The 25,942-nt window shown below is 41.2% G+C and overlaps 1 protein-coding gene across 3 annotated transcripts in view; it reads left to right on the top strand.

Annotated features, from left to right (window-relative positions):
- LOC126272879 (exportin-6-B) overlaps nt 1–25,942 on the top strand; it is a 303,000-nt gene that overhangs the window by 142,022 nt on the left and 135,036 nt on the right. For all 3 annotated transcript variants that reach the window (XM_049976134.1, XM_049976114.1, XM_049976125.1), the window contains exon 6: nt 12,035–12,219. In XM_049976134.1, coding sequence (XP_049832091.1) covers nt 12,035–12,219 — 185 coding nt within the window. The remainder of the gene's footprint in view (nt 1–12,034; nt 12,220–25,942) is intronic.

Raw genomic sequence — 25,942 nt, 5'->3', positions numbered from 1 at the left:
TGCTGATGACGTAATTCTGTCGGAGGCAGCAAAGGACCTGGAAGAATAGCTGAATAGAATGGACATTGTCTTGAAAGGAATATATAAGATGAACACCAACAAAAGCAAACCTAAGATAATGGAATGTAGTCAAATTTAATGGGGTGATGCTGAGGGAATTAGATTAGGAAATGAGACACTTAAAGTAGTAAAGGAGTTTGCTATTATGGGAGCAAAATAACTGATGATGGCCAAAGTAGAGAGGATATAAATGTAGACTGGCAATGGCAAGGAAAGCGTTTCTGAAGAAGAGAAATTTGTTAACATCGAATATAGATTTGTGTATCAGGAAGTTGTTTCTGAAAGTATTTGTATGGAGTGTAGCCATGTATGGAAGTGGAATATGGACGATTAATAGTTTGGACAAGAAGAGAATATAAGCTTTGGAATGTGGTGCTACAGAAGGAAGAATGCTGAAGATTAGATAGGTAGATCACATAACTGATGAGGAGGTATTGAATAGGATTGGAGAGAAGAGAAATTTGTGGCACAACTTGACTAGAGGAAGGGATCGGTTGGTAGGATATGTTCTGAGGCATCAAGGGATCACCAGTTTAGTATTGGAGGGCAGTGTGGAGGGTAAAAATCATAGAGGGAGACCAAGAGATGAATACACTAAGCAGATTCAGAAGGATGTAGGCTGCAGTAGGTACTGGGAGATGAAGCAGCTTGCACAGGATGTAGTAGCATGGAGAGCTGCATCAAACCAGTTTTGTATCATTAGTGTACGGTACAGATATAAATGGCATGGTACTAGATAGGTGATTAATATAAACAATAAGGGTCCCAGTGTGGAACCCTGATGCATACTTCTTAAAACATCTAGGAATCCATAGCTCATACTACTAAAATGTAGCTTCTGCTTCCTGCTGTGATGATGATGATGATGATGATGATGATTGGTTTATTGGCCCCCTCAACTGTGCAGTCATCAGCACCCATACAAAGTCCCCTTCGTGTTGTCAAGATAAGATTCTGTAATAGTGAGTTTTGTATCTCTAGTGCCATAACACTTCTGTTTATCTATTAGAATTCAATGACTCCCAGAGTCAAATGCCTTACTCGGGCCAATCAGTAGGGCATCAACAGATGATTTTCATTCAAGACCAAGTGTTGTCAAAACTTTTCAACAGCTTTTAGTATAGATGAATTTTCTCTGAAGTCATATGGGGCGTTTGTCATTGTTCCATTGCAGGTGAAATGTTTGTACATTTATCGCTATATGCAATGTCTTACTATTTTTGAAAGTATTGGTACAAGAAAAATAGGACGGTAGTTGCAGAACTTGACTTCATTTTTTTGTATAGAAGAATAAATACTGTTACATGGTTTATTAGTACTTGAAGTGGTTGTAGTATAATGTCCACTATCTTTTTAATAACAACATTTGACAAACCAAACAGGTCATGATTTTGAATTGCTGAGTTTTGCTAAAGCTATTGCAATGCTAGTAACAACAATTTTTGCCCACTTGAATGGAGATGTTGTACGTTTGTTGTGCGATGTAAATAACTTAGTTTTTCTAGGTGTTTATTAATGCCTGATTTATATGTGTCATTTTGTTGCATTTGTTGTTGTTGTCTTCAGTCCTGAGACTGGGTTGATGCAGCTCTCCATGCTACTCTATCCTGTGCAAGCTTCTTCATCTCCCAGTACCTACCGCAACCTTCATCCTTCTGAATCTGCTTAGTGTATTCATCTCTTGGTCTCCCTATACGATTTTTACCCTCCACACTGCCCTCCAATGCTAAATTTGTGATCCCTTGATGCTTCAAAACATGTCCTACCAACCGGTCCCTTCTTCTAGTCAAGTTGTGCCACAAACTCCTCTTCTTTCCAATTCTATTCAGTACCTCCTCATTAGTTGTGTGATCTACTCATTTAATCTTCAGCATTCTTCTGTAGCACCACATTTCGAAAACTTCTATTCTCTTCTTGTCCAAACTATTTTTATCGTCCATGTTTCACTTCCATACATGGCTACGCTCCATACAAATACTTTCAGAAACGACTTCCTGACACTTTAATCTATACTCGATGTTAACAAATTTCTCTTCTTCAGAAACGCTTTCCTTGCCTTTGCCAGTCTACATTTTATATCCTCTCTACTTCGACCAAATCAGTTATTTTGCTCCCCAAATAGCAAACTCCTTTACTACTTTAAATATCTCATTTCCTAATCTAATTCCCTCAGCATCACCCGACTTAATTTGACTACATTCCATTATCCTCGTTTTGCTTTTGTTGATATTCATTTTATATCCTCCTTTCAAGACACTGTCTATTCCCTTCAACTGCTCTTCCAAGTCCTTTGCTGTCTCTGACAGAATTACATTGTCATCGGCGAACCTCAACGTTTGTTGCATTAGATAAGTTAATAAAGAAGTCTTTAATTTCATTGGATGTGATATTGGCTGTGTCACTAGTGTTTCTATTAGTATTACCCAGTTCTTATCTGATAACTCTCCAAACAGCCTTGCATTTTTTTTGTGTTTGCTGATATCGTTCTTATTTGTCATTTGTTTCAGTTTTATAATTTCTGATCTGTACCTCTTCTTTAGTTGAAGATACTGAAGTCGGCCTTCTCTGCCGTTCTTTGATCTGTTATAAAGACCGATGACCTGTGTTTTCAGTTTTCTGAGGTTAGACGTGAGCCATTGATGTGAACTTCTGTAATTACTTTTGCTTAGTTTCCCCTTTTGTCTTTACACTTTAGGACAGCTGTTGTTAAACACATTAGAAACAAGATTGACAACACTATCATAAGCTTGATCAGCAATCGTAAATTGGGCCAGGAAGTTGGACCATTCTGTCGTACAACACTGTGATCTGAAAGCATCGATACGAGGTCTCTTCAGAAACTTCCAGAACTTTGTCCACAACATTTTAGTATGCTTTACTTATTGTGCATGGTCTTCTTCAAAATAGTCTCCTCCTCAATTGATAAGCCACTCCCAACTACCAGAAGCAGTCTTGATAGGCCTCTTGCTGGATCATGCAAAGCGACATATACAAATTTTCTTTTATCTAATCTATCGTTGCAAACAATCGTCCTTTCAAAAAGGTTTTCAACTTCAGAAATAAAAATAAAAAAAGTCCACAGGACCATACAATTCTCTTAAGGAGCATCTCGCTCTCATTTGCACAATCTGAAAGCTCTTCACAGATTGTGAGGTGAATATCTGCCTGGTCTTCACTCATGAACTGTGACACAAACTTGACAGCAACATGATTCATTCCAAGATGCCATGTCAGAATTTCATGACATGATCCAACTGAAACATTACATTCTTCTGCAATGTCTCGGACAGTCATCTTTGATTGGCACGCACAGTTTTGTTGATGTTCCTGGCATGAGTGTCGTTGGTAGACACCAGAAGCATCCTGAATGTGGGTCATGTTTTACTTCCATCCGGCCATTTTTAAATCGTGTGAGTCATTTGTAACGCTGAGTACAGCCTAGGCACTGATCACTGTAGCCTTCCTGCATCATTTGGTGTGTCTCTGTAAAGGGTTTTTTGAGTTTCATGCAAAATTTAAGTCAGGTTCATTACTTCTCTAACTCTGCCACCTTGAAATTCGCATACTATGCAACGCAATGTTCTACTCAATACTGCACTGAACAATAACTGAGAAACATATAACAATGAAAGTTCCGGCAGTTACACATTAAACACAGGCCTTGTAGGGATGCCAACCACATTTTACTCCAGCATACCATTGGCACAAATTTATGAATTTTTTGAACGGACTTTGTATGAGTATCGTTAACAATTTTAATTTGTATGGGTCATAAATGTTGCACTATGGGATTTTTTGTCATACATTTAAATCAACTCGCTTTATGACCTGATAGATACGTAGTAAAAAGTCCTATTTCATGTATTTTCATTCTATTTTTGTTGTCTAGACATGGTAGTGTCTTGTTGGCTTGTTATGTGCACAAAATATATTGTGTCACTTGAGGACATTGGGCAAGTATAGCTCCTTTGTTCGTGTAACCCTAATATCAGTGTTAATATCCCTAAAGATTAAAATGTTATGTTGATTATATTTTTACGAGTGGGAGATTGTTCAGTCTAGTGCCTCTGTAAAGATGTCAATACTGCTGTGAGGGATACAGTATATAGACACTACAATTAGTTTGGGATCTGACAGTAGCATAGCAGCTACCTTAAATACACTTTCAGTGCAGAAATTACTGATGTCAAGATTAAGGCATTTTGCCAAAAAGCTCATTGCTAAGATGCTGAAGTACCTCCGTATTTGTTCAGACATCTACAAAATTTGATACTAAGCAATAGCCTGATGCCTCGTGAAAATATCGTTCATTGTCATTTAGCCAGTGTCCATTAATACATAGAACATTTTTTTCTGTCTCCTACTATAACATTAAGATCATCTACCTTATTTTTTAAACATGTGATGTTGATATGCAAAAATACCACAGAGGTATTACAAGATAGGCGGAGATCTGTCCTGTCTGAATGCAGTTCCCTTAGCACTTTGGCAACACAGTCAGTCTCCGCACTTAAACTAAAAAATAATTATGGTGAGGTTGTTGATTCCACCCTAACATTTTCTGTGTGTTTAATACATGAGACTTGTTTACTATTATACAAAGCACTTACTTGATTACTAGACGTAACCTAGTCCATTTAAAGGTGAACCATGGTGAGCGTGGAATCTGCACCCAATTCAATTTACATTGATCATATTAATGTTTTTGAAGTGTTTACATACATTTTTGAACTGTTGTTGGGAGGTTCCATTTGGGTCTCTTAGTTGGGCCACAGAGCTTTCTCAGCAATGAAGTACTGTACATTCCCAAGTTAGACTTTGTTTTTATTGATTCACATTTTCTGTCTGTTTCATTGTAGTCATTCAAATGGAGACAGACGTGCAATGAAAACTTAGATAGCAAATGATATGTATTCTGCATTTCATGTTATGCTTTCATGATGGAACTAGAGTAGGTAGTAATGGGTGGGAGCTTAGGACAATTTTATAGCAAAAATGGTAAAAACTTGAATGTAGTCAGTACTGCAACTGTGGTAGTTGTTATTGAAATATGTATCGTAGTCCATTATGGCAAATACAAAAATGATTAAATCTGCTATCAGATGAAGACCAGTTGGAGAGACGGTCAACATTCTTCAAACCATCTGTATAGGGAATATTGGTAAAAGCTAAAGATTGTGTTATTGTCGATCAGTATTGTTGATGGGTCAGAGAATGTCTGGTATCCAGAAAATCAAATATTTACATATGCTCCTCAAAGACATCAAGAATTAGTGACTGACATTCATATTATATCGATTATGTAATTTTGGGACCAAATAGGCATATATTGAGGTGACAAAAGTCTTCGGGTAGCTACTGATATCATATCAGAACTCCTTTTGGTCAATGTAGTGCAGCAGTTTGACGTGACATGGCCTCAACAAGTGGTCGGAAGTTCCCTACAGAAATATTGAGCCATGCTACCCTTATAGCCATCCATAATCGTAAAAATGTTGCTGGTGCAGTATTCTGTACACCAACTGACCTTTCGATTATGTCCCGTAAATGTTCGATGGGTTTCATGTTTGGCAATCTGGTTGGCAAAATCATTCAATTGAATTGTCCACAATGATCTTCAAACCAATCCCGAACAGTTGCAGCGCAATGACTTGGCACAATGTCATCCATAAAAATTCCATTGTTGCTTGGGATCATGAAGTCCATAAATGGCTGCAAATGGCCTCCATGCAGCTGAAAATAACCATTTCCAGTCAATGATTGGTGCAGTTTGACCAAAGAACACTGTCCATTCCATATGAACATAGCCCACACCATTACAGTCACCACCAGCTTGCCCAGTGCCTTGTTGGCAACCTGGGTCCATGGCTCTGTGGGGTGCAAAGCACACTTGAACACAATTCCCCTCAGCTCTTACCTACTGAAACCAGAACTCGTCAGACCAGGTCATGGTTTTCCAGGCCAGGGTCCAACCAATAGGGTCAGACGCCCGGGAGAGGTGCTGCAGGTGGCGTTACACTGTTAGCAAAGGCACTCACGTTGGTAGTCTTTTGCCATATTCCATTAACACCAAATTTTACCCCACCATCTTAACGCATATGTTTGTCGTGCATCCCACATTGATTTCTGTGGTTATTTCATGCAGTGTTGCTTGTCTGTTAACACTGACAATTCTACATCTACATCTACATGGATACTCTGCAAATCACATTTAAGTGCCTGGCAGAGGGTTCATCGAACCACGATCACAATTCTCCATTATTCCAATATCGTATGGCACGCGGGAAGAATGAACACCTACATCTTTCTGTACGAGCTCTGATTTCCCTTATTTTATCTTGCTGATCATTCCTCCCTATGTAAGTCAGTGTCAGCAAAATATTTTTACATTCAGAGGAGTAAGTTGGTGATTCGAATTTCGTGAGAAGATTCTGTCCCAATGAAAAATGCCTCTTTTTTTTAATTATGTCCATCCCAAATCCAGTATCATTTCTGTGACACTCTCTCCCATATTTCGCGATAATACAAAATGTGCTGCCTTTCTTTAAACTTTTTCGATGTATTCAGTCAGTCCTTTCTGGTAAGGATCCCACACCGTGCAACAGTATTCTAAAGGTGGACGGACAGGTGTAGAGTAGGCAGTCACCTTAGTAGGTCTGTTACATTTCTAAGTGTCCTGTCAATAAAACGCAGTCTTTGGTTAGCCTTCCCCACAACATTTTCTGTGTGGTCCTTCCAACTTAAATTGTTCATAATTGTAATACCTAGGTATTTACTGGAATTTACGGCTTTTAGATTAGACTGATTTATTGTGTAACCAAAGTTTAACACGTTCCTTTTAGCACTCATGTGGATGACCTCGCACTTTTCGTTATTTAAGGTCAACTGCCACTTTTTGCACCATTCTGATATTTCTTCTAATTCGGTTTGCAGTTTGTTTTGCTCTTCTTATGACTTTATTCGTCAATAAATGACAGCATCATGTGCAAAAAACCGAAGATGGCTACTCAGAATGTCTCCCAAATCGTTATATAGATAAGGAACACAAAGGGCCTTTAACACTACCTTGGGGAACGCCAGAAATCACTTCTGTTTTACTCGATGACTTTCCATCAATTACAACTAACTGTTACTGACAGGAAATCACAGATCCAGTCACATAACTGAGAAAATATTCTATAAGCACGCAATTTCAGTTCGAGCTGCTTGTGTGGTACAGTATCAAAAGCCTTACGGAAATCCAGACATAGGGAATCAATCTGAAACCCCATGTCAATAGCACTCAGCACTTCATGTAAATATAGAGCTATTTGTGTTTCACAGGAACAATGTTTTCTAAACCCATGTTGACTGTGTGTCAATAGACCATTTTCTTCAAGGTAATTCATTATGTTCGAACACAATATATGTTCTAAAATCTTGCTGCATATCGATGTTAACAATATGCGCCTGTAATTTAGTGGCTTACTCCTACTACCTTTCTTGAATATTGGTGTGACCTGTGCAATTTACCAGTCTTTTGGTACGGATCTTTCATCAAGCAAACAGTTGTACATGATTGTTAAGTATGGAGCTAATGCATCAGCATACTCCATAAGGAACCTAATTGGTATACAGTCTGGACCAGAAGACTTGCTTTTATTAAGTGATTTAAGTTGCTTCATTACTCCGAGGATATTCACTTCTACGTTACTCATGTTGGCAGCTATTTTCGATTCGAATTCTGGAATATTTACTTCGTCTTCTTTTGTGAAGGGGTACCGGAAGGCTGTGTTTAGTAACGCTGCTGTGGTAGCGTTGTCTTTGATGGTATCTCCATTGCTATCATGCAGAGAAGGCATTGTTTCTTGCCACTAACGTACTACCAGAATTGCCTTGGATTTTCTGCCAGGATTCAAGACAAAGTTTCGTTGTGGAAACTCTTATAAGCATCTCGCATTGAAGTCTAAATTTTGAGCTTCTGTAAAAGATCGCCAATCTTGGGGATTTTGCATCTGTTTAAATTTGCCATGTTTGTTTCGTTGTTTACAGTGTTCTAACCCAGTTTGTGTACCAAGGAGGATCAGCTCCGTCGTTTGTTAATTTATTTGGTAAAAATCTCTCAATTGCTGCCGATACTATTTCTTTGAATTTAAGCAACATCTGGTTTACATTTATATTATTAATTTGGAATGACTGGAGATTGTCTCTTAAGAAGGCATCAAGGGAATTTTCATCTACTTTTTTGAATAGGTATATTTTTCACTTATTTTTTGAGGATTTGGGGATTCAATATTCAATCTTGCTACAACAGTCCTGTGTTCACTAATCCCTGAATCGGTTTTGATGCTCGTTATTAACTCAGGATTATTTGTTGCTAAGAGGTCAAGTGTGTTTTTGCAACCGTTTACTATTCGCGTGGGCTCATGAACTAATTGCTCGAGATAATTTTCAGAGAATGCGTTTAGCACAACTTTGGATGATATTTTATGTGTACGTCCGGAATTAAACATGTATTTTCGCCAACATATCGAGGGTAAATTAAAGTCACCACCAACTATTATCATATGATTCGGGTACATGTTTGAAATCAAACTCAAATTTTTTGAATTGGGAGGTTGGTAAATGGATCAAATTATTATTTTATTCCAGTTGCCAACAATGACCTCTGCCCATACTAACTCAGAGGAAGTATCTACTTCAATTTCGCGACAAGTTAAACTACTTATGACCGCAACAAACACGCCTCTGCCAGCGATGTTTAGCCTATCCTTTCAGAACACAGTTAGGTTCTTCGCAAAAATTTCAGCTGAGGTTATATCCGGCTTTAGCCAGCTTTCAGTGCCTATAACTATTTGAGCATCAGTGCTTTCTATTAGCTCTTGGAATTCTGGTACTTTCCCAACACAGCTACGACAATTTACAATGTTATACCAATGGTTCCTGTATCTATGTTTTTCCTGTGTTCAGCCTGCACCCTTTGTGACTGAAGCCCTTCTTGTGTTTTCTCGAGACCCTCAAACCTAAAAAACCGCCCAGTCCATGCCACACAGCCCTTGCTACCCATGTAGCCACCTCCTGCTTATAGTGGACACGTGACCTATTCAGCGGAACCCGAAACCCAACCACCCTTTGGTGCAAGTCGAGGAATCTGCAGCCTACATGGTCGCAGAACCGTCTGAGCGTCTGATTCAGACCCTTCACTCGGCTCTGTTCCAGAAGTCCGCACTCGGTCCTGTTGACTATGCTGCAAATGGTCAGTTCTGCTTTCATCTTGCAAGCAAGACTGGCAGCCTTTACCACTTCTGTTAGCCGCTTGATACCAGAGAGAATCTCTTCTGATCCAAAGAGAGACACATCATTGGTACTGATGTGAGCAACCACCTGCAGTTGGCTGCACCCTGTGCTCTTCATGGCATCCGGGAGGATCCTTTCCACATCTGGAATGACTCCACCCGCTATGCACATAGAGTGCACATTGGATTTCTTACCCTTTTTGTCAACCAAGTCCCTAAGGGGCCCCATAACGCGCCTAACGTTGGAGCTCCCAACTACCAATAATCCCACCCTCTGCGATTGGCCGGATCTTGCAGGCTGAGTGGTTTCCTCTGAAACAGGACAGGTGACAGCACCTGGCTCAGCAACAGTGTCAGCCACAGACAGCACCTGGAAACTGTTTGTCAAACAAACCGAGGAGGCCTTATTTGCGGCCGCCTTTGAAGTCTTTCGCCACTTGCTTCACCCTGGGGGACCTCCCACTTGACCACAGGTGAGGGGTTAGCCTTAGTGCGAGCAGTAACTGGGTGGGCCGCCGGTGAGGACCGATCAAAGTAAACTGACATGCTGGATGTCCGTTGGATCCCCACGGCGGGTCCACAACAGTGGTGCCCATCCACTGCAGCCTCAAGCTGTGTAACCGAAGCCATCACAGCCTGAAGCTGAGAGCGAAGTGTCAACAATTCGGCTCGCATCCGCACACAGTGGAAAACTAAACTATGCAGATAAACGGACTATCAGCACATGCTACGCAATTCTACTATAGAACCTGCCGAAAACACATGAACTGTGTCTAGTGATACGCAGATATTCAAAAACCTAACTACCGAAGCACTCAGGTGAAACTAAATAATTTGACCCTGATTTGGAACTTGTAATATGTAATATGTCGCAAAATCGGTTTACTTTCTGACACAAACAAAAACACGAGAACTGTGGCTATTAGATGTTAAATTTTCACGCAGAAACTCGAGAAACTAAACTATTAAAGCACACAGACGATATAATAAAATTCGCTCCTGGTTAGGAACTCGTAAATGACAAATGCGATTATTTATCTGCTGCTGCATCTGTCGCGGTTGGCTACTGCTGCCTGATTGACTGACTAACGCCAACAAGCGGTCACACTAGTTTCCACGCAAACGCCACTGCTCTCAGTCGTTAAGTAAGGCCATCGACCACTTTGTTGGCCATGGTGAGAGGTAATGCCAGAATTTGGTATTGTCAGCACGCACTGGACACTATGGATCTTGGAATATTAAATTCCGCAATGATTTCCGAAATGCGTTCAAAGCAGTAATCATGTCGGAAATCTTTTCACATGAATTACCTTAGTACAAATGACAGCTCCACCAATGCCCTGCCCTTTCATGCCTTATATATGTGATACTATCATCATATATTTGTGAGTTTGGGTATGCCATTATTCCATGTCTTTTTTCACCTGAGTGTGTGGGTTTGAGATGGGCTATGAAACTGTATGGATTCAGTTGTGAGATGTTGGTAGGATTAATGTTAATCATGGAATGTGATAATGGTGACAGATGATGTGTTACACACTCAGATTCACATTTGCCGTGGTTAAATATTTTCATTATGAATATTGTCATTGTGGATTATAATGACAGGTTATATGACTGACAAGAGCAGTTGTTGAATTTGGGGTATTATAAAGGACCTCAGTCTACATCACATGAGAATGTATAAAAATTTATCTATACTCAGTTCACTCTGAATAAAAGGTCCTAAAACTGGCTTGTAATATGTTGTTTTTATTTAGAAAAATGGTATTGGTATAAATGGGCTTCCTGGATGGTAAGATGGAGTCCTTGAAAAACAGATTCATGACTGTATTATTGGCAGAAATTGGTGTCTACATTATACTCAAATTGTGCTCTTGTAATGTGGAGTTGTATTTAAAAGACAGAGGAGTGAAAGTTGTTGTGTAGTTTCTGTTGGAAGCTGTAATGTGATATAAAAAGGAATGTGAGATAACCAAATACAATAGAAGTCTTGGCAACTCTCTGTGATATTTGTCCTGGTGTTGCAAAAGTATGATCTGTTCAGTGGCAGATAAAACTCAGGGAAACTTTAAAAGCAGTCTGTATTGGAAGTTAAAGTAAAGTAGAATTTTTTTTTTAATCATCTGTGCGAATAATATTGGTTGAGAAATGTATGTTGGAATCATAAATACAGACGAGGCTGAGGCTGATACAGTCAGGGATTTCATCCAGAGATAAATAAGTATTGTCAAAGGGCAAGTGAGATACAAGAACAAGGTATTTGAATGATATTGTAGTTGTTGGACTACTGTAATTGTTTGTCTGTGAACTCCTACTTGTACTACCCGAAGGCTGCAAACATAAAATTCAGAATTTACAAGAGTTTCTGACTAGAACTTGCACCCACTTAATTCTTCTTTCTGAATTATTGTGGATAAATCTTTCCTCGACAATAAAAATTCATGTCATATAACCAGTCCCAAACTGAATGAAAGTGTACTGTGTGAGATACATTTCTGACATTAAACTAATAACTTCCCTCTTATCATGCAGTATTGCTAGTGTGCTGAAATGTTTGTACAATACTCTACTAACTGTATTGAAGGTTGTATTTCTACGGCATGTTTACCAAATATACTTTCTGTCAGAGTCTAAGCATGTTTCAATTTTGAGCTGTTGTATATTTGTGAATTATTTTTGTGTTCTAAATTTAATAGGCTCTTTGCTGAGTTCAGTGCTTGGAAATGGAAGGAAGTTCCACAGCTGTTTGGACACAGATAGCGACACAATTTGTTGCCTGGCCTTACAGGCACTGACACATCTTCTTTCCTGGGTTCCTATTTCATCGTACATTACGCCAAATCTCGTAGCCTCACTTTTTCAACTAGCTAGCATTACGCAGGTAAGTTTGCTGTTATACTTTTATTTTTCTTTACTCACCTCAATACAAAATACAATCATTGCAATAATTAGAGACTAAAATGGAAATATTAGAAACCCCTGGCATTTTAACATAGTACTTACTTTACAGATAACTACAGGATGTACAAGCCAGATGGCATTTTCTTGTACTACTTTATGTATATTTTGCGTAGGTTAATTGATTCTTTAAGCTGCATTAGATTCTCTGTTAAAAGAGATTTGAAATAACAAATTTTTTGGCAACATTACTTAACTTTGTGTGAAAAGTAAATTATTGTTAAAAGTAAGTACATGTTATGAAAACTGTCCTAGATAACTGAAAGAACAAAAGAGTGAAAAATATGCCATACACAACATAGCTTTGAGAAAATTAGTCTAAGGTGCAAGTAACTATTAAATTCTTTGAGTTTTAAAAGTGTAATGTGTTAAGTATAGTTTTCCACAACCTTAAGATGGATTGGAATAACCAATTGCTTTACTAGCTGTTACAGATGGCACGACTTTGCCTTTCTGCACCTATTAACTGATTTAGCAACGGCACAATGAAAAGACTGTCGAAGCGTTAGCTTTCAGCTAACAAGCTTGTGTCAAAAGTAGACCACACGCACACGCAACACATTCACACGCATGACACAGTCTGTGGCAGGTGGAGCCATATTGTGAGCAGCAGGGCATTGTGGGAGAGGCAGCCGTGTGGGGGAAGGAAGAGGCTGGGCTGGGGTGGTGAGGGGGACGGATAGCTATGTAAGGGTGGGGGAGCATGCATGACAAGATGGAGAGTGAGGCAGCTTGAGGCATTTTGGAAGTCAGATGGAGGGGGAGGGGGGGGGGGGAGGAGTAGTGGAAAAGGAGAGAAGTAAAGAGACTGGGTGCACTGGAGGAATAGAGGGCTGTGTAGTGCTCGAATGGGAACATTGAAATGGCCGATGGGTAAGGACAATGACTAACAGAAGATTGAGACCAGGAGAGCTATGGGTACATAGGATGTATTTCAGGGAGAGTTCCCACCTGTGAAATTCATAAAAGCTGGTGTTAGTAGGAAGGATCCAAATGACACAGGCTTGAAGCAGTCATTGAAATGGGCATTGTGCTGGTGGCGTGTTCAGCAACAGGGTGGTCCATTTGTTTATTGGCCACATTTTGTTGGTGGCCATTAACGTGGACAGGTAGCTTGTTGGTTGTCATGCCCATGTAGAATGCAGCACAGTAGTTGCAGCTTAGCTTGTAAATTGCATGAGTGGTTTCACAGGTAGCCCTGCATTTGATGGGATAGGTAATTTTGTGACAGGACTGGAGTAAGTGGTGGTGGGAAGATGTATGGGACGGGTCTTGGCATCTACGTCTATTACAGGGACGTGTGCTGTGAGGCAAGGGGTTGGGAGCAGGGGTTGTGTAGGGATGGACGAGGACATTGTGTAGGTTCGGTGGGTGGCAGAATACCACTGTGAAAGAAGTGGGAAGTATAGTGGGTAGGACACTTCTCATTTTAGGGCACGACGGGAGGTAGTTGAAACCCTGTCAGAGAATATAATTCAGTTGCTCCAGTCCTGGGTGGTACTGAGTCAAGAGGGGAATGCTCCTCTGTGGCCAGATGGTGGGGCTTAGAGAGATCTTGGATGACTGGAAAGGCAAGGCCTAGGAGATTTGTTTTTGTACGGTGCCGGGACGGTAATTACGATCTGTGAAAGCCTCAATGAAATCCTCAGTATATTTCGAGAGGGACCACTTGTCAGTACAGATGCAATGGCCACAGGTGGCTAGGCTGTATGGAAGGGACTTCTTGGTATGGAATGGGTAGCAGCTGTCAAAGTGGAGGTGTTGCTGGTGGATGGTGTTTTGATATGGACAGAGAGGGACCGATATAGCCATCATTAAGGTGGAGGTCAGCATCGAGAAAAGTGGTTCTATGGGTAGGGTAGGACAAGGTGAAGTGAATGGAGGAGAATGTGTTGGGTTCTTGAGGAATGTGGACAGGGTGTCCTCACCCTCCATCCAGATCACGAAGGTGGCATCAGTGAATCTGAATCATATGAGGGGTTTGGGATTCTGGATGTTTGATGCCCTGTGAATAGGTTGACATAGGGTGGTACCATGTGTGTGCCCATAGATGTACCCCAGATTTTTTTGAAGGTAATGCCTTAAAAGGAGAAGTAATCGTGGGTGAGGATATAGTTGGTCATGATGACTAGCAAGGAGATTGTTTGTTTGAAATCCGTCGGATGTTGGGAAAGGTACTGCTCAATAGTGGTAAGGCAATGGGCTTAGGGATGTTTTTGTAAATGGAGGTGGTATCAATAGTGAAGAGCAGGGCACCATTTGGTAAAGAAACAGAAACTGTGGAGAGTCAGTGGAGGAAATGGTTGGTATCTTTTATATGGGAGAGTAGGTTGTGTTTAATAGGCGAAGGTGTTGGTCTATGAGGACAGAGATTCTGTCAGTGGAAGCACAGTAACCGGCCACGATGGGGTGTCCTGGGTGGTTGAGTTTATGGACTTTAGGAAGCATCTAGATGGTAGGAGTGTGGTGAATGGTAGGGGTGAGGAGAGAGATAGACTCTTGGGAGAGGTTCTGGGATGGGCCTAAGGATGTGAGGAGAGACTGGGAATCCTGCTGTATTTCTGGAATGGGGTTGCTGTGGCAGGGTTTGTAGATGGATGAATATGACAGCTGGCAGAGTCGTGCCAGGTAATCCTTGTGGTTCAAACAGTGATGGAGCCTTTGTCAGCAGCTGGGAATGAAACCCAGGTCTTTCCGCACTGAAGGCAGCAGCACTAGGCAATCAAGAGAAGACAGTATGTGTAGAAAACTTTGCAGTAGTGTGCATGTGCCAGGATAGTTGGCCATGTGATGATGAGATCAATCAAAAATTTGAACATCACAGATAAATCATACGCAGGCATTCGTCACCAGCTGCAAGTGCAATGAGATTTCCTGAGAAAGACCTGGAAGAATAACATTACTGTAATCATACATTAGAATTCTTTTCCAGAGAAAAAAGCTTTTTATATTTTTGTAGGACGTGGAGAGATGCTGATGTATTCTTGCACATTGTAACTATGTGTTCAACCTTGTTTAGGTTTACATCTATTATTACTCATCGACGCTTTGTAGAGGAAGATATTTATACCATTTAGTATTAAAGATGGTATGAACTTTAGGCTACTGAGCCCAGAATGGTGAACCAGATCATCTTGAGTTTTAGGTGGATTGTGCTTTGATCGTATATTCTGTCACCATTTTGATAATTCACACAGGTCAACATTCACATCCTTGATAACTGTCTCAAGGTTCTGACTGTTTATTGTAAGTTTAATTTTTACAATCGCATCCTCTATCATACAGGAGTCTTTCCCTCTGTTTAAGAGTCCTGTCCAGTGTTTTATGACTGTGGAAACAAAAGTTAATTTAACACATGTATTCACTAATATGAAATACAAAATAAACAACATATTCTGAACATGTTTACACAGTTCACTGAACACTGCCACAATGTTGTGAGATGCACCAAGATTGTCTTGTGGCATAACCTTGTCATAAAAGGTACAAAAACAGTTGGTCAAAAGGATGAAGGAAAAATAAAACCCAGAAGCCTAAATAGTTTACCTAGAATGAACAGTCTGAGTAGCAGTATTGAGGATAGCACATGCAGCATTCCATCAGGTGATAAGTATGTACTGTGCTGCCCCTCTTTAAACCTCAGAATTAGGAGAAGAATAGCCGACATGAAGCATCAGAGATAATGCCATTGATTCTGACTGCTTGATGTGACAACATACAGAATTACTAACATGCGCAGCTGTGTAGTGTTGTCATATGTCTGCAGTAATAGCAAGTTACCTCTGAAAAAATCATCAGTCATCCTTACACATGTTTTCTTACGGTTCAACAGCAAAGACAAAATTAATAATATTTGCTATAACAATTCATATTTTGTGATATATGTTTTTTGGCTTGGTCATTTGTTCCATGAGCGGCACAAATATATGGAAAGCTATTTTGGTGTTTTGTAGCAGTTGCAACACACACACATCCAATATCATGCCACCATTGAGCGTCGACGAAAAGGACTAAAGAGGAAACATCACTGACTTGACCTCATATTTAAGGAGAAAAGTGCATATTTACGAGGTATCCGCCCCAGCAGTGTACTGTGGATTGAATAAGAGATTTGTGAAATACTGTTTTGATGTTTCTAACGTGCTTCTTTCATTGTGTCAAAGTGCACAGTTTCTAAACTGTAGGTATTACTAGAGATCTCTTTGCTTTGAACATTTTTATGTTGTGATTCACAAATGCATTGCAAAGGAATGAAATGAATGTGCTGATATAGAAATAATGCTGCTATTTCATTATTTAAGTCACTGTTGAGCATTATTTTCTTTAGATTTTAAAGCTGCACTGTGAAAGTGAAGTACAGGGTGTCCCATTCAAACCTCCCTGTAGAGTCCAAATTCAATTTCTTGCCAAATTCTTAGTAACATTTCCTCTGTTATTGTTCCAATCGCATTGGTGATACGAAGTTACAACGTAGAAATATCATCCACTTTGGTCGCATACACGGAGTCCTTTGTGAATCCCCACATCAAGAAATCAAGCGGCGTAATGTTGGGTGAACATCATGGCCAGGCAATGGGTCCTCTGCGACTGATCCAACAATTGGGAAATTTCCTATCCAGGAACTTGCGAACAGCTGCTGACCAATGCGGCGGAGCTTCATCTTGTTAAAAAATGATGTTTGGTTGCAAGTCTTGTATCTGAGAGTACACAAACTGCTCCAACATGTCCAGATACACTGACCCATTCACCGTTTGTTCCGCAAAGAAGAACGATCCAACAATCCTGTCATGCATTAGCCCGCACCCGATGTTTAGTTTAGGGCTATCACAAACATGTTCAATGACAACATGCGGATTTTGTGAACCCCAAATCTGAACATTGTGCCTAATAACCCTTCCTGATAGATGAAAGGTTGCCTCATCTGAGAATAAACATCTTTTCAGGACGTTGGCATCCATATCAATACGCCACAGCATATCCGCAGCAAATTGTTGTCAGTGTGGTTTGTTGTTCGGCATCAGATGTTGCAGAATTTGCACTTTGTAAGCACACATATGAAGACACTGGTGAACTACACAGTACAATGTTGATTGAGGTGCGTCAAGTTGCCTAGATTCGTGACAAATTGACTTACGTAGGCTTCTGAGAAACGCTGTAACGTGCACCGCCAGAATGTTTCAGAACACTTCCTGTTGCCAGAAACTTTCTATACCATTCCTTAATTGTTTTCACATCAGGTGGATCACATTCATATACACAATGCTAATTTCTTTGCACAATAATCAGCGATTTTGTTTCTGCAAACCACATTACTGCTTACGAGCACTGCTGTGGAGTTGCCATTTTTCTCTTCATGCGACCATGCTGCACTCTGGTGACAACACTTGGCATTTCTGATGCAGGAATATAAATTCTTTGAGGTGCTCTAGAATTTGGTGCACTTTTCATTGTTGTATCTACTGTGGTTTTTCTCTCCTGGGTCCTTGAAATCAAGGAGATTTGAGTGGGACACCCTGTACATCTGCAAGAGATGCACAATTCCTCAATGTCAGCAGCATGATTAAACTGTGAATCAAAAATCACTAACCACATTTCATAATAGTTCTTCAATGCTTAGCTTTAATCATTTTGATTTTGAGGTTAACAGAACACCTTGAATGACTAGAGACAGGACATTCATTTTCACAGGATATGTTAATTAGTATGTTCTACAGAAATGATTAGCATTTGAACCATGTCAGCCCACGGGTTCAAGGTCAACATCGTGGCACAGCACCATCCACTGGTAAAATGTGCCTGTGACTCTTGCTTTCATGGTAAGCTGAAGGTGTGACTTGAGCAGACATAAAGGATGCCTCGCAGATGTATGTATGAACTGTGTCATCAAATCAGAGTGCTTGAAAGTGGGCGCATTATTGGCATGAGAGAATGTGGTGCATCCATCTGGGAAACTGCCGCTTATGTAGGACCAAGTGTCTCAGCAGTGCAATGGGTGTGTGCAGAACGGTTCACCAAAGGCCGTAGAACACTATGAAATGGGTCAGGTTACACTACCCAGCCAACCTCCCAAGAAGATCGACATCTCATCCTAATGGCATTGCAGGACAGATATGTGTCCTCCTTGGCCCTGGAGCAACAGTGGAACAGTGGAACACATCACACACTATGAGGGGTGACAGTCTGTTGCTGTTTATTATGGCATGGGTTATGTGTGCGTCGTCTACTTCTCCGCCTACCTTTGACAAATGTGCAGAAACATGCTAGACAGCAGTGTTGTATGGAATGATGTTGCTGTGGATAGGAATGGCATCAAATAGTGTTTTTGGGTGAATCTAGATTCTGTTTGTTTGAAAATGATGACCCATTTTGATTCGCTGCAGCCAAGTGGAGTGACATCACAGTGACTGCATTTGCTCAAGACATACTGCGACAGGTTGAGGCCCTATGGTAAGGAGTGCTATTGGGTAAAACCACAAATCACAGTTGGTGCATGTCCAGGACGCTTTGACCAGCGTGACCTATATGAATGATATTCTGTGGGTGGCGCAGTGGTTAGCACACTGGACTCGCATTCGGGAGGACGACAGTTCAATCCCACATCTGGCCATCCTGATTTAGGTTTTCTGTGATTTTCCTAAATCGCTTCAGGCAAATGCCAGGATGGTTCCTTTGAAAGGGCACGGCTGACTTCCTTCCCCATCCTTCCATAATCCGATGAGACCGATGACCTCACTGTTTGGTCCCTTCCCCTAAAACAACCCAACCCCTCTCTGTGTCGATGTGTCGACATCCTGTGACCTGTACCCATACCCATTCTGCGCGACACTCCAGACATCATTTATCAACAAGCCAATGTGCAACCACATGCTGCTGCACAAACATGTGCCTTCTTGGTGTCACGAGATGTCAGCATTTTTCCCTGGCCCACCAGATCACCAGACTTGTCACCAATCGAAAATGTTTGAGATATGGTGATAATGACACATGCAAAACTGTGATCCAGTGCCGGCCACCACAGATGAACTTTGGAACCAGGGGAATGCAGCATGGATGGCTGTACCACAGGATATCATTTGCATCGTATAGTCATATACACATCAATGCCATCACGCATGGAACAAGTTATCAGGGTCCATGGCCGATCCTGTGCCTATTAGGCACCAAGTCACTTGCTCATTAAGGTGACTGAAATACTATTCATTTCTGCAGAATGTGCTAATGTACATGTCCCGTGAATGTGAATATGAATGTCCCCTCCCTAATCGTTCAAGTTGCTCTGCTTTTCTGAACATTGTGCATGTGTGGCGTGTGTGTGTGTGTGTGTGTGTGTGTGTGTGTACAATTTGAAAGCTGTACTTTCAGAAGGTCATACCTGTGTACTATGGATTACTGGGGCTGATGTCTTGCAAATGTGCCTTACCCTTCTTAAAATGTGAAGTAAAATTGATGATGTTTTCTTGTAAGTTGAACTTTTTGAGCAACATTCAGGAATGCAGTTTATTATTTCTCCGTATAGAAATCACATTCTTCATCACTTGCTGTTCAAAAGACTTCAGTGGGAAATGATCAGATCTCATGCAGCGTGTTGCAGCAACCAAAATTAGGCACTAAATAAATTCTCTTGGCCACCGCATAGCCAATTTTAGCTGATATTAAACTGTCCAAATTTGTCATAGTAGGTTATCTTGGAGTTGTCTTCACAATCTACATAGGAAAAGACTGTAGACTGTATTGCTATCAGACCTCTGACTGACGACCTACACGGAAGAACAGATCTTCTGCTGGGAAATTCTAGAAGAGCCATTCCAAGTTTGACAACCTGTGTGTAAGAAGTGGAAATGCAATAGGCTTTCCTAGGTGCATAACACTGTGTGTCATCTTTTACTTTGGACCTGACACTAAACGGATGAAAAATATTGCCAGCAGCTCAAATTAGGCTTGCATAGATTTCTTTCCTCATAAAATTTCCCTTCCCCAATTATTTTTCAAGTATTGATTCAGTGGTATTCTTTCAAATAGATTTTAACAAGAGAATCGTAGCAGGTGTTGTTTTATGAGGAATACAAATTGTATACAACAGTGAAAACTACACACCTCCAAATCAAAGGCACTGTGCATGATGAGAGTCGTCGTTTGGCTAAAAGGTGCTAGTAAACTCAATTCCATAATCAACCTCTGTGCCAGGGTGAATGACACAGCAAAACGAGGAGCAATTGGAGTGGATACATTTAATGTTCTATTTTCCTCTTCTAGATTACACAGTGCCTGTGCCCGATTAGACAGCATTAACAGCCTTGCTGTCTACAATAAGCAGATCCTCCTTTTTACAATTTTTTTCCATTAGCACATTACTGTCCTTAATACTCTGGATTCTGTAGAAGCAAAGTGAAATTTCAGGCAGCTTTAAGTATTTTGAAAAGATAATCTTTTTTTTTTTTTTTTTTAATTGTTGTACTGTGTTTTAAGTGAGATGTGTGATGATAAAGTAATCTACACGAATGGTTCTAAACACTAAGATTCTCTTAGTGATCTGTTGTAGACCCTGTATGTTTCCCTAGATATGGCTGCCAATAAATTCACAATATTCAGCACAGAACTGTATGGAGTTTGGGGGTTATGGCTCTGATAAGTTGTGATTGTGTTGTGTGGCGTGAATTCACTTCAACACTGTGAGTGTTCTGCATACTGTTCAGCATATGTATCTAGGAGAGAAATGTTTCCAAAATATTCAACATTATCTTCTCCACGCTGATCAAGGTGGAAACTGGACAGTACTAAACTCTTGCAGGTCTGAAGCTAATGTCCCCATCAAACTAGCTAGATTTAGTTTTTCAATCAGTTCTATAAAGTGTTTGAAGCATATGTCAGGATGATACCTTTGAGTAGGTCAGGACTGTTTTCATTTCATCCCTGTCCTACTGAACTAGTATGCCATCTCCAATCACCATGATACAAAACTGTGACCTTCATTATGTTTTCTCTTCTCCTACAAATTCCAAAATGTGAAGTATCAAACAATTGCAAGTCCTCAGTGGAATTACAACAATATGAAAAGAATAGGCTGCTATACACCACATAGAGGAGGCGTTGAGTCACAGACAGACACAGTGAAAAAGACTGCTAAAATATTACGCCTTTGGATGAAGTCCTTCTTCTGATATAGCACACACGCACACACACATGACCACTGTTTCCAGGCTCTGGAGCTCAACTGCAGTCTTACCTCTTTCCTGTGAAGGATTACTGCATGAAATTTTATGTCCTCAAAAAAACTTTGATAGGTAAAAGAAAGAAGTGAAAACCTCCTAGCAGATTAGAGCTATGTGGTAGACTGTGACTTGAACCTGGACCTCTGCCTTCCACATATAATGGACCCTAATTTGAGGGAACAAAAAAATTACATAATATGATTGAGAAGCATTTGGCATGACCTCACGGAATGTGTCATATAGAAACAGCTCTTCAATTAGCGGAATTCACAATAGCTGCAAGTGAGAAAAACTTAGTATTTGCTGGTTTTATGTTGAATTTATGTTAATTTCATCCATTGTGTTTCTTTTTAGTTCCTGCTTGTGAGCACATCATTACTGTTGTTATTGCAAATTGGCTCTTATCTAATCATCATGTGATAAGGCAGAGAAAAGCCAATCACTCTTGAGGAATAAACTTTGTCATTGCTTTTTACAAGAAGCATCTGTTGGGTTATTAGTATACTGCAATTTTGCCCCAAATAGAGATGCTAATTGATTTTATATTCAGTGTATTATGTTCATGTAAGGTAATTCACAAATCAATTAATTACAAATTTAAATGTTGAAAATGTCCGTTTAGATTAAACTGCAGCACTAAAGTAAACAGTTGATTCAGATTTTACTGATTAACACCCAAAAAGCCCCAATAGTAAACAGTTACTTGGAATTAGTCAAAGAGGACAAGAAAACTGACGTTAATTGACCACAGAAGAAAATAAATAAGCACATATAATACTATAACACCTTCCTTTTAGCTGTTCCACAATATATATATGATGTAAATAAAATAGAAAGAAACTTCCACATGGGAAAAATATATTAAAAACAAAGGTTCCAAGACTTACCAAGCGGGAAAGCGCCGGCAGACAGGCACATGAACAAAACACACAAACACACACACAGAATTACTAGCTTTCGCAACCGATGGTTGCTTCTTCAGGAAGGAGAGGGAAAGACGGAAGGATGTGGGTTTTAATGGAGAGGGTAAGGAGTCATTCCAATCCCGGGAGCGGAAAGACTTCCCTTAGGGGAAAAAAAAGGACAGATGTACACTCGCACACACACACACATATCCATCCGCACATACACAGACACAAGCAGACATATTTAAAGGCAAAAAGTAAGGGCAGAGATGTCAGTCGAGGCGGAAGTACAGAGGCAAAGAAGTTGTTGAAAGACAGGTGAGGTATGAGCGGCGGCAACTTGAAATTAGCGGAGGTTGAGGCCTGGCGGATATCGAGAAGAGAGGATATACTGAAGGGCGAGTTCCCATCTCCGGAGTTCGGATAGGTTGGTGTTGGTGGGAAGTATCCAGATAACTCGGACGGTGTAACACTGTGCCAAGATGTGCTGGCCGTGCATCAAGGCATGTTTAGCCACAGGGTGATCCTCATTACCAACAAACACTGTCTGCCTGTGTCCATTCATGCAAATGGACAGTTTGTTGCTGGTCATTCCCACATAGAAAGCGTCACAGTGCAGGCAGGTCAGTTGGTAAATCACGTGGGTGCTTTCACACGTGGCTCTCCCTTTGATCGTGTACACCTTCCGGGTTACAGGACTGGAGTAGGTGGTGGTGGGAGGGTGCATAGGACAGGTTTTACACCGGGGGCGGTTGCAAGGGTAGGAGCCAGAGGGTAGGGAAGGTGGTTTGGGGATTTCATAGGGATGAACCAAGAGGTTACGAAGGTTAGGTGGACGGCGGAAAGACACTCTTGGTGGAGTGGGGAGGATTTCATGAAGGATTGATCTCATTTCGGGGCAGGATTTTAGGAAGTCGTATCCCTGCTGGAGAGCCACATTCAAGGTCTGATCCAGTCCCGGGAAGTATTCTGTCACAAGTGGGGCACTTTTGGAGTTCTTCTGTGAGAGGTTCTGGGTTTGAGGGGATGAGGAAGTGACTCTGGTTATCTGCTTCTGTACCAGGTTGGGAGGGTAGTTGCGGGATGCGAAAGCTGTTTTCAGGTTGTTGGTGTAATGGTCGAGGGATTCAGGACTGGAGCAGATTCATTTGCCACGAAGGCCAAGGCTGTAGGGAAGGGACCGTTTGATATGGAATGGGTGGCAGCTGTCATAATGGATGTACTGTTGCTTGTTGGTGGGTTTGATGTGGACGGATGTGTGCAGCTGGCCATTGGACAGATGGAGGTCAACGTCTAGGAAAGTGGCATGGGATTTGGAGTAGGACCAGGTGAATCTGATGGAACCAAAGGAGTTGAGGTTGGAGAGGAAATTCTGGAGTTGTTCTTCACTGTGATAGGCCCTGGGCGTGCGGGATATTCGTGTATAGGGAAGTGGCATCAATGGTTACAAGGATGGTTTCCGGGGGTAACAGACTGGGTACGGATTCCAGGCGTTTGAGAAAGTGGTTGGTGTCTTTGATGAAGGATGGGAGACTGCATGTAATGGGTTGAAGGTGTTGATCTACATAGGCAGAGATACGTTCTGTGGGGGCTTGGTAACCAGCTACAATGGGGCGGCCAGGATGTTTGGGTTTGTGAATTTTAGGAAGTAGGTAGAAGGTAGGAGTGCGAGGTGTCGGTGGGGTGAGGAGTTTGATGGAGTCAGGTGAAAGGTTTTGTAGGGGGCCTAAGGTTCTGAGGATTCCTTGAAGCTCCGCTTGGACATCAGGAATGGGATTACCTTGGCAAACTTTGTATGTAGAGTTGTCTGAAAGCTGACGCAGTCCCTCAGCCACATACTCCCGACGATCAAGTACCACGGTCGTGGAACCCTTGTCAGCCGGAAGAATGATGATGGATCGGTCAGCTTTCAGATCACGGATAGCCTGGGCTTCGGCTGTGGTGATGTTGGGAGTAGGATTAAGGTTTTTTAAGAATGATTGAGAGGCAAGGCTGGAAGTGAGAAATTCCTGGAAGGTTTGGAGAGGGTGATTTTGAGGAAGAGGAGGTGGGTCCCGCTGTGATGGAGGACGGAACTGTTGCAGGCAGGGTTCAATTTGGATAGTGTCTTGGGGAGTTGGATCATTAGGAGTGGGATCAGGTGTGTGTGTGTGTGTGTGTGTATATATATATATATATATATATATATATATATATATATATATATATATATATTAAAAACAAAGATTCCAAGACTTACCAAGCGGGAAAGCGCCGGCAGACAGGCACATGAACAAAACACACAAACACACAAGCTTGTGTCTGTGTATGTGCGGATGGATATGTGTGTGTGTGTGCGAGTGTACACCTGTCCTTTTTTTTCCCCTAAGGGAAGTCTTTCCGCTCCCGGGATTGGAATGACTCCTTACCCTCTCCCTTAAAACCCACATCCTTTCATTTTTCCCTCTCCTTCCCTCTTTCCTGACGAAGCAACTGCCAGTTGCGAAAGCTCGTAATTCTGTGTGTGTGTTTGTGTGTTTTGTTCATGTGCCTGTCTGCCGGCGCTTTCCCGCTTGGTAAGTCTTGGAATCTTTGTTTTTAATATATTTTTCCCATGTGGAAGTTTCTTTCTGTTTTATATATATATATATATATATATATATATATATATATATATATATATATATATATATATATATATATTCCTGAATGGTAAAGACATTCTGCATGCTCCAGCGGACAGACACCACTAGAAGAAAGGAAAGTGAGAATGACTGAGTCACAATGTACAGGTATTCTTCAGAATTAAATAGTGGTCTACACTTCTCTGTAAAGTGAAAAATGAATTATGGAAGAAGCCTATATACTCTGACATCCTTTCTTCCTGGGGTGATTATCCAGGAAAGTATGGATGTCTGACAACCTCTGTGAATGAATGAGATTTTCACTCTGCAGCGGAATGTTTGCTGATATGAAACTTCCTGGCAGATTAAAACTGTGTGCCCGACCAAGACTCGAACTCGGGACCTTTGCCTTTCGCGGGCAAGTGCTCTACCATCTGAGCTACCGAAGCCCGGTACTCACAGCTTTACTTCTGCCAGTATCTCGTCTCCTACCTTCCAAACTTTACAGAAGCTCTCCTGCGAACCTTGCAGAACTAGCACTCCTGAAAGAAACGATATAGCGGAGGCATGGCTTAGCCACAGCCTGGGGGATGTTTCCAGAATGAGATTTTCACTCTGCAGCAGAGTGTGTGCTGATATGAAACTTCCTGGCAGATTAAAACTGTGTGCCCGACCGAGACTCGAACTCGGGACCTTTGCCTTTCGCGGGCAAGTGCTCTACCATCTGAGCACACTCCGCTGCAGAGTGAAAATCTCATTCTGGAAACATCCCCCAGGCTGTGGCTAAGCCATGTCTCCGCTATATCCTTTCTTTCAGGAGTGCTAGTTCTGCAAGGTTCACAGGAGAGCTTCTGTAAAGTTTGGAAGGTAGGAGACGAGATACTGGCAGAAGTAAAGCTGTGAGTACCGGGCGTGAGTCATGCTTTGAT

The sequence above is a fragment of the Schistocerca gregaria genome, chromosome 1 (genome assembly GCF_023897955.1).
Source record: "Schistocerca gregaria isolate iqSchGreg1 chromosome 1, iqSchGreg1.2, whole genome shotgun sequence".
In the NCBI taxonomy this organism is placed as follows: Eukaryota; Metazoa; Arthropoda; class Insecta; order Orthoptera; family Acrididae; genus Schistocerca; species Schistocerca gregaria.
The sequence above is the reverse complement of the archived record's forward strand: the minus strand, read 5'-3'. Positions and strand labels throughout refer to the sequence as shown.